Here is a 10,926-nt window from a genome sequence, read left to right on the forward strand (position 1 = left end):
AAAACCAATGTAATTCAATAAAAAAAAAGCTAATATGATTTATTATCCGACATATTTCAGATTTCAATCAAAAGAACAATAAAGCAAGACCAGGAAGCAACATGACATGTTATTCGAGCAAAGCAAGATCAGGAAAAGTAGCGAAAACATCCAAACAGTAGTAATATGATGAGCAGAAAAACATTCCCCAACTGTTCACTTATTAATCAAATCTTATAAAACTAAAAACCATGGATAAAAGTTACCACTCTAACAATAATGAGAACAACCAAGACCAGAACAGTACACAAATGGGAAAAAGGAAGAAGTCATTAGAAAGAATAAAACCAAGACATTTTCTTCTAAAAACCCATATTAACAGGTACTCATGTGCTATTGAAGAACACGACCAACATAATCCTCTAGATATGCAACATAGGGAACATAAAATGGTATTCAAGCACCCATATACCTCCAAACGTTTTCATAAAAACTAGAAATAGAAAATTAACTCACCTATTCAAGAATGCTTTAATAAGATTTTAAAAGTTTTTATCTAAATACTTTAATAAGATAATAAAGAAAAGGGAGGATGGATAATGTGAACTTGTATATTAAGATAATACCCTCTTCTATGATATTAAACACACCTAAAAAAACCCTAATCTGATCATAACAATTTGAACAACGAAAAAACATAAACTGAAAACCATCATACGATGGATGTGACATTGACTAAGATATTCACTCAAGAAGATGGACAAATTAGTGATGATTATCATGTCAGTGCCAAGGATTTTCTGTCGTTAGATTGTAAGGCAACGTGAGCCAATGCCCCAAAACAAACGCGCTACCAAGCTGCACTACATCCCTTCTATTGGTCGGTTAAGAATTCTCTTTGTATGCGCGTTATCTCTTGTCTACTAAGGACCTATAGGTTCGCACTAATTAAAATTGCCAACCTACGGTTGATATTGGGGATATGACTTTCATCCCATTCATATGATATCGAACCTGATGATACCTAAATTCAATTAAAGCAGGACAACTAAGGCAAAACATGTTCCAACACCAAGTAGGCTGCAGTCCTACTTTCAGAGTACGCCTTCAAAATTGTCCTTATGGCATATAAGGCACGACCAGATGAACGTGATGAATCAAGTTTAAGGACATTATATTTAGTTTAAAAAATAAAATCTAGCCATCAAAATGCTTATTTCTTGGATCACATATTGGCACTAGGGATAAACATTGCAACTATTGTTTTAACAAGATACACATATTTATATAGAAGATGGGAGGGATATAGATTACCGTGAGATCTTGATGCTTTGACTAAACCACAAGAAATCGTTGCCTTTCATGTCCATTATATTATCAGTTTTCGGAACCTGCATAATGGACCACACTCAAATGAATAACTCCTCCAATCATATAACTCTACCAAGAAGCCAAGCCATGTGGTGTCATACAAATGAAATACTAAATGGCAAACGATATAAAACCATATGTAAGTGAAGAAGTTGGAAGTGCTTCAATGATCAACTTCACCTTTCCATTTGCACATAAGCTAAAAAATGATAGTATCATTTGGTCCAAAAAGACCACAACTTACTGCAGAATCATGGAAACCGCTAAAAAATCAAAAAATTATGTTTGAACAAAACAAACATAATAGTGGCTTAAAAAGACATAAGTTGCAACCATGGACAACGTTACAAAAAATCAGAAGTTTATGTTTGAACGAGACCAAAATAAGACAAAAGCTTAGGGCAGAATCATGGAAACCATAAAAAAGTTCAGAAATTTACATTTACGTTAATATGATTTTGTACATTTTTACTCATGGTATATTGTTTGATTTTGCTAATATTTAAGTTAAAATGATGTGTACATTTTTAACTTGGAAATGACGTGAATTGTTTTTTACTTCTCCAAGTAATTAGAAACTTACTCAGATCATGCAATTTGTATTGAATTGTCTTCTAGCATCTTCAGTATCTAAACAAATTCAAAGAAGAATGATATGAATCCAAAAAGAAATGTCACCTGAGATTGAATCCATACCAAGATAGATATATATATTCAAACCATAAATATGTGACTTTGTACGTGAAATTATAAGAATTAATACCTTAAGTTTATGATCCAGGAGCAATACTCCTTAAACACACCCCTCTTTTACCATATCCTTATGTCAAAACACAACACTACTTACATGATTTGGTTAGTTATGTACTTTTGTATAGTGGCTGCAACTACAATCATCTATAACGAAGAGTCACTTACCTACTGAAGATATGAGATTACTTCTTTCTCTTGTTGTGAAAAATCAAATACCACAATGTCTACCTCCTTCCATTGAAAGAAAAATGAACCTCTTTCAATTAATCTGGCAAAGACGAAAGAGATTGGAGATTCAACAACAGAATATGATGGATTTTCAGTGTAAGATTCTTTGGAGTCGACAGTTGAGGAGAGTGGCTGAGTACTTGTAAAAGTCAAACACCTTATTGCCAATGATGATCCGTAGACCTGAATTTGAAGAATAGTAGAGCTGTAGGGGTACGGATACTAGAGATTGCACAACTCGATCCCATGGTTAGGTACTTAGGTTAAAAATCTAATTATCTGGGTTACATTGAACATCAAAGACACAACAATCCAACACGAGAGGGGTTGGTGGTGTGAAAACTTGAGGAGGAGAACGAATGTAGAAATGGATATGGATCTTGAACATTTCCATCGAAACCATAATTAATAACATCTTGATGGGAAGCCATTAGATTTTCTCTACATCTAGGAAATCTGGGTGTCATCTCGTTCTCCTAACTCGATTTGGTGACAAAGAGAGGTTGTACCAGAAGAACCGACTGAGAAAAGGAGCGGACCGTAGGAGAGAATTGAGGGTGGGAAGTCGAAAAGAAAGGGATCATATTAGGGGGTGGGGGTTTTACACAACTTCAAAAACTTGTATGTAAAGCATAAGGGAGATGTACCTTTTAAAATTCAATACTTAACAGTTTAACATGCTTTATAACACAGTATAGATTTTATTCTGATAACTTTTCAAAATTGGACCTTCTAGTGTTGGCGTTTAATTTTTCAGATGTGTTTTCATATTTAAGCCTACAACATTAAAAAAACAAATACCCTACAACATCTTCTATATGATTATATTTATCTTGATAAAGATGGGTATTTAAGTTATGAAGTCATAAGTCCGGACTGTGATGCCATAATTTTGAATACAGATCAATCCATGGAGTCATAGGTTCGGATTTTTTTCACACAAGGAATCGTATCGAATAATAAAAAAAACTATTATTTTTTTGTTTTAAGAGGTGTTTGGGATTGCTTATAAAAACTGCTTTTTAACTTATTTCAGTCTGATATCGATATTTAACAAATTTTATCTGCTTTGTATTGAATAATTTTTTGATACAAACGAATTGTTGTATAAATATTTTAGTAAATGGAAGAGAAAAAGGGGAAAAAGAACACGTCTTGATACCATGGTCCGGGTCTGTTTGTGGCCCCACTTATGCTCAATAATAAACCGTCTCACGTCCTCATTTCTTTCTCCCCCCTTAATCTTATATATACACCCCCTCATCGCTAACCCTAAATCCACACCACCATTGCCACCCCCATCACCCGTTTCTTCAGAGTTTCAGACTGTCTTTTTACCATGTCGATCAAGGACTTACCACCGCCACTGATTGTTATACGCTCTGTGTTTGCGTACAACCTTGAACCCGAATTCCGCTTGATCGCATCAATCATCGATGATTACCCTTTCGTTTCCATGGACACGGAGTTTCCAGGCGTCGTCGTTCGTCCTAACGCCGGCTACGATTACTTCCGCAACCAGAACGCTTCCGATCACTATGTCCTCCTCAAATCGAATGTTGACGCTCTGAAACTCATCCAGGTCGGTCTCACCCTCACCGATGCTGACGGAAATCTCCCTGATCTTGACGAGACCGATAATAACACTCGTTACATTTGGGAATTCAATTTCAACGACTTTGATCCGTCACGTGACCAGCACGCTTCCGACTCGATCGAACTTTTAAAACGACAAGGGATTGATTTTGAGAAGAATCGTGAATATGGGATTAACTCTGTGAAATTCTCAGAGTTGATGATGTCGTCGGGGATGGTATGTAACGAGCGTGTGAGCTGGGTGACTTTTCATAGCGCCTATGACTTTGGGTACTTGGTTAAGATCCTGACGGGTCGGTTTTTGCCAGATGATTTGACCCGGTTTCTTTATCTTTTGAGGACTTTCTTTGGCGATAACGTTTACGATGTTAAGCATCTGATGAGGTACTGTGAGAGTCTTTATGGTGGGTTGGACCGGGTGGCTAAGACTTTGGAGGTGGATCGAGCTGTTGGGAAGTGTCACCAGGCAGGTTCAGATAGCTTACTGACCTGGCATGCTTTTCAGAAGATTAAGGCTCTTTGCAGAGGCGGGCCTGAGAAGTATGCCGGCGTTCTGTATGGATTAGAAGTTTTCTGAGGTGTTCTCGTGATGGTAGCCTGTAGAAATCTCTTTTTAAAATCCTATTAGCAAATCAACAGCTGTAAAGTTCTGGTCTTTATAATATCAATTTAGCTGCGATCATTCAATTATTTGTTTTTTATTAGTTTTGACGATTCTATATAACAACTTAGGGGCCTTTTACCAAATGCTTACAGGGTATGCTTTTACGGGCATGAATCATCACCCTCACTTACCTTGTAGGATAACATTCCCAGCCATCAAAATGGATTACCGGGTAAGACTCTTAGATCCTTATCCTTGTTATGTTGGCCCGGTAAGATAATTGAACTTGTAAGCCTTTTACCGAGATAAGTGTTTAGTAAATGGCCCCTTACTAATTATACATATCTAGATGCAGCTGGGGTATGCAATATGCAGACCCCAAATGGCTATACACACTGCTTATTACAGCACTATGGTAAGTAGGTGATTGATTGATTATTCATCTTAGAAAAGCTGATGAAACTCTCGGGGAATATATCTTCATTCCATAAGAATGTAGAGACCAATAATGTCTGTTTTAGGTCACTTAGCTGTCTCCTCGGTTCAGACATTTGGTCTTTTAGTAATGTTGTATTTTGTGGACTTGTGAATTAGGAGATGTGAATTAGGAGATGTGAATTAGAAGATGTTGAGGTGAAGTCTGGAGCTTGGACCTAGTTTCTTTTTCTTCCTAATGTATGAAGATGAGATAATGATGTTTGTGTAGTTCTGAATGTAGTAGGGTAGCCAGCTTGGCTTACTTTGAGTCCTGGGAGGCTTAACGGAGGTATGCTAAGGGATTCTGATGTTCCTCTTGGAAATGTAGAGGTTTAAGAGGCCCTTAGTGAGGTTGCTTCACTGACTGTGGGTCATGAAAGGATTAAAGGTGGGTTTGAAATGCCATGAGATTCTGATGTGCTTGGAATGCCAGATGTTTAAGGGGTCCTCTGGGAATGTCCTCAAAGTCAAGGATACTGGGGTGTATTTGCTACTCATTCATATCATGAACTAGAACAAAGAAAAGATAAAATAGGAGAGAAGTGGATCATATCCCTTTTATTGTTTATAAAGTTTATTTATTTATTTCATATTTCAGATATATTGGCAGTTATTATGGTCAGAAATTAGTTTTTAGGCTGCTGATATGCTCATGCTGATAAGGCCATTTGTGCTGCTACTCTGCAAGAGTGAGTTTTGTAGATCATCACCCCTTTGCAGGTCATTAGTTTGTTTTCTCCAATCAGCATTGTGTTCTTTTAGTAGGCATAATTGTAATTCTTTCTTCTATGTATTGTGAAAAGCACCAACTATGTTGTTGGTGAAGAGTTTTTCATATGTTGAAAAAACATACAAAAGGATAGGGGTTGGAGATCTCTCTTATATGACTTTAAGGGGTGCAATATAAGCCAACTGTGATTTGGGCAAGGAAGACTATTCAGATTGGATCTCTATTGAGTACTTAAAAGCTTGTTGGGTGTCAACCCCTGTAATGATCTTATGCTCAAAATTTGAAGGTCATGTTGCTTTGTTGCAATGTTGGAGAAGGTGCTCAGTTGATTTAACCCTCACTTGGTCATTCTTGTACCTCCTGGAATTTCCTGTCTTCCGTTATCATCTGATAACCTCAGACTCAGAGGCTTATTCAGTACCATGCATGAAATAAATGCTGTTTAAGGGATGCATCTAAACAATCTGTTGCTGTTCAATAAATGTCTATAAAATCCACATTAGTTGACATCTTGTTCTGTGGTACAGTTCCATTCTATGTAGTTATTTCCTTACCTACATAAGAAGTGGAAATTAACCTAGCTTATGATAAGGTGCCTGCAAGTGGTGCATGCGATAGATGTTTTGGTGTATGATATGTGATGAAGGTTCATATTTTACTTTTTTCACCTGTCTCCTTGTATATATATTTTTCTGCAAGCAGGGGGTCTTCATGGAAACAGCTCTCTACCCTTGGGAGGCAATGACTGCATACATCTTACCACTAGACCCTCTATGTGGGATATATCGAGTTAGTTTGGTTTATGTGATAAATGTTTAAACGTTACTGAGCCCTATGCTGTTATAGCAGTGAAAATACAAAATTGCTGTCAGGACCGATATTTTAAATAGCGGTTATAGTGGTGGTATAGCGGTCCAAAAATAACGGTTCATATAATATTTCTTTAAATTATATATACATATATATATATATATATATGTATGTATATGTATCTATGTACACATAAACATATCATATGCATTAATTAAAAATATAGTTTCAACATCAACTTAAACAAGTTTCACAAAACACAATAGGAGAAGTGTTCATAAAGGAGCTAATCACAAGCAATAGGTTCAACATCCGAGTCAACATAGTTCTAAAGAGGCCCAAGCTAAAATATCGGAATAGCGGTCCGCAATTTCACCTCAAATATCGGTCAATTGCGCCACTAATATCGGAAATGCAATTTTCACTGCAATTTGACCACCGCAATTTTATCTTAGTGCACAATCCGCTATTTTGCACCTTTATTGCAGCGCAATAGCGCCCCACAATTAACAGCATAGAGTCAAAGCCTAAAGTTTCCTTTTTCTAGTTAATTGTTAAATTGTCCTAACATGATAATGTTCTTCTTTTTCTAGACTTGTGATCTTTTCCCTAGTTCTTTAGATTTATTGGTTGTATCTTTATTGTAGTTGTTGTGAAGTTGGACTTTAAGAGATAAAAGTTGGAAGTATGGCAAATATATATATATATACACACACACACACACATCTATAGGAAGAACTTAGAAATTAAGTAGAAGAATCGCCCTGCCACACTGTAAGGTACATGTCTTTGTATTTTACCAAGGCAAATGCTCTTATATTATGGAAAAAAAATGTATAAAGTTCTTGATGCAGTGATTAGAATGCATTTACAGTAAACAGATTTGGTGTTTCAAACTACAGCTTTGAGAGCTTGAATGGCTCACTTTATTATAATCTCCATTTTCTTGTGATGGTATCATTTTATGAAGTTGCATTGCACTGGCATTGGTTAAGTTACAGGTAAAGGCTTTACTCTCATTAATGGAGAAACAAGCAGGTAACAAGCTTTTTAGTTTTCACATTATTAAATCCACCTTACATTATTGCTTCACCACCCACCTGTCGGATGCCTATCATATTGTATAATGGGTTGATGATTTTCAACTAGCACTTTCTTTTGTTTCCAACTATAGCAAATCTATATGTTTGGTGGTTTCTTTATTTTCAACTAAAGGAAGTATATATGTTCAGTACCCATCATATCTGACAGTAAAAGCATAAAAAGAATTGAACTGATTTATGGCTGTTTGAGTTTGAAATTCTTTTCCAATACAGGAACTGTATGCTTAGCTCCTTCTTTGTTTAATATCCTGAGTGAAACTTTTCTTCAAGATTTCGTTGCTTTTCTGAGGTACAAGTTTTTGTCAAGACTCTAGAGAAGCGAGAGAACAAGCTCGCAGTTTCCATGGTGATGCTTTTTGGTTTTTTCTCATAAATCCCAGTGGCTGGCTACTAGAAGCTATCCAGCTGTCCCAAATACAGTATCAACAGATAGACATTGGGTCATGCTCAAAGTATGCTGGTTAATTGAGTACCATTGCTTGAAATATTTGAAGCACCTGGAGTAATTTTCGATTGTATCTGTCAAACATCTTCAGATGTATACAGGTGTGTGAAAGTTTCGGTCTCTCGGATGAGGTAACAAAAGTAAAAGTGGTTGCAACTGAAATAGCTGAAGATTTAGTGGAATTGGTCAGTGTTCCTACATGCTAGATCCAGGCTCTTCTAAAACCAATGGTAATACTGGATACTAATATCTGAAACATGCAGTACATAAGCAACTTTTGGTGTACTCAGTAAGTCACTTTTACTCATGTCACTTCCTGTTATGTCTTCTTCGCACTATATGTGACCCATCCAAGGTGATTGACTACCTTATTGCAGGGTTTTCCTTTTAAGCTAAATCACTTTGAACATTGGTCCTGGGTTCACGCTCTCTATGTTTCTAGCTCTAACAGCCTTGTACACTGTGAGTGTCTCAGACTGACTGAGGTTCTGAAGGGAAAGAATCGGGCTTGCATGCTCTTTCTGCCGATTGATTGTTTCACAGGGATCCTTGGCATCTGGTTTTTTAATTGAAGGACCAGTCAGGTTTCAGAAAGTTTTTTGTGTTACGGTTGCTCCATAGTACTCTAGAGGATGCTATTCTGTTATACAATAATCTTCTGCAATGCTGGATTAGTATTTCCTGAGTGTGGTGTCCGAATCATACACACATAGTATATTAATTTAACGTGGGTTTGCAATGACTTCTTAAGTATACCACTAATCCATCTTATTCATATCCTATAGATTCTCTATCATCAATGAATTAGACAGAAATTGCCTCCATAACTTTATGTATATATGGAAATTTTTATATAGAAACAATAATTGATGTGTTAATCTGAGCTCATCTGAAACATACATTCACCAGGGCTTCTGGTATTCCTGAGGTTATTTCCCTGCTCACTCATGCTACCATGCAACATTACTTTACAGGAAAACTTCATGGAAATCACAATTTCGTCTATGGTGGTACATTCTCAGCTCAATGGGAAATTTGCACCGCTGCGGCCATGCCTGCTTCTTTCTTTCCAAGAGTGTTACTAGTATGCTATAACATAAATATTTGACATTGATATTCAGGTAAATGTTACCTCTCAATGCCTATTACCTTTCTAGTTCTCACAGGAATATTCTTAATGACTTCCGCATTAATTTCAGCACAAGATCAGTTTACAATCTTTTACTACATTTTTTCTTTAGCTGTCTTCCCCTTGGTTGTAATTAGAACCACCCAAATATTTTCTTCATATTTATCAACCAACAACCACAAGATAAACAAAACCACATTTTAATCAATTTGTTAATTATATGTTCATGAGATGGTTACTTTGTACTTCACTTTATTCATTGTTTCTTTACCTTGCACACTTAGGAAGTTGAAAGAATAGGGTATTTTTTGAGACCACAAGAGATTAACTTATTTGATAGCTTCCACCTTGTCATATTCCTTTTCTTATTCTCTTTTCTCGTGGATGAGACTATGGGTTGTCTGAAGTCGCGGCTTATTAAGTATCTCTTATCATGGCACTAAGGCCTAGGCATATAATTATCGAGAACTGTTCTACCCGTTGGTTGTTTGCCGTCTTATTCAATCACGTTTCTGATAATCGAAGCAACATATCATATGATAATGCAAGGTTTTGCATGCTCAACCATAATTTGTGTTATAATGCATATGCGGACATTCATAAGTAACTTTCACAGTGAAGATTTTGTATTAGCATTCTCGATTGTTGTTCTATTTAATAATAATCTGATTCTTAATCTTCTCTCTTTAAAAAATGATGGAAGTACCACATTTAGGTTCGATATATGGGTATATGCATCCAGTTTAGGGTGCTCGAAAACCCAACCAACCCGGCCAACCCAACCCAACGCGAAATAACCCAACCGAAGTAACCCAATGTCTAATTGAGTTGTAAAATCTTCAAACTGTAGGTATTGGGTTGGAATTGGATTACGATTATTTGAACCTAACCAAACCTGACATTTTTTTGTTTCATTGTTAAATCCCTATTAGTATGTACATTAGACAATTACACCATCACGTAGTACCCTCTTCATATACATATATCTTCAATCTCTTCTCCATCTCTATATAACTTTTTCGTATATATGTTCACTTGTTCAGTAAATGTGAACATATATATGTAAATTGAGAAAAGTAGTTGAATGTGATATACTTAAGATTCAAGAATGTGCCATAAGTATCAACCCGATTAACTCGACCAACCCGCCCGGTTTGGGTTGGGTTGAGATTTTTCAAACCGCATAAAATGGTGGGGTTGGGTTGTTGAGATTTTTAAACCGCAAACATTGGGTTGGGTTATTCAAATGCCCTTCAACCCAATCAACACGACCCATGAGCACCTCTAATCCAGTTTGTGTATTAACTAGAAAGTAGAAACCAATCTGCCTTTGTGCAATCAGTTAAAAAATGAACGATAACTGACAGGACAAGGTAGGGGTGACATTAATTGGACAAGAGGCTAATGCAATTGATGCACCCAATCTACTTTACTTGAAATCAGTTGGCATTTGCAGCCATGTAAAAGTTGAATCATAATTGATGGGTAGCATTAGTTGATAACAAGCAAATACAGCACTGCTTGGGGTGGTTGGTTATATCTGAAGTAGATATTTGGATACACAGGTTAGAAAAAAACTCGTACCACTGAATGGTCATTATGGGTGGTAGAAGTTAACCAGAATTGACATTCCGTCTGAAGAAGAGATATGAGTGAAGCATACCATGAGAGTTGGTCTTAGATAGGAACACATGAGAATAT

General features: G+C 36.4%; 1 protein-coding gene across 1 annotated transcript; it reads left to right on the forward strand.

The window, feature by feature from the left end:
* The first annotated feature begins 3,595 nt into the window (after positions 1–3,595).
* Positions 3,596–4,671, forward strand: LOC112520771 (probable CCR4-associated factor 1 homolog 11). Its single transcript, XM_025129326.1, has one exon. The coding sequence runs from the start codon at positions 3,671–3,673 to the stop codon at positions 4,502–4,504; it is 834 nt and encodes a 277-aa protein (XP_024985094.1). The 5' UTR covers positions 3,596–3,670; the 3' UTR covers positions 4,505–4,671.
* Positions 4,672–10,926: the final 6,255 nt, after the last annotated feature.

Source organism: Cynara cardunculus (assembly GCF_001531365.2).
Source record: "Cynara cardunculus var. scolymus isolate 2C chromosome LG 1, CcrdV1, whole genome shotgun sequence".
Lineage (NCBI taxonomy): Eukaryota > Viridiplantae > Streptophyta > Magnoliopsida > Asterales > Asteraceae > Cynara > Cynara cardunculus.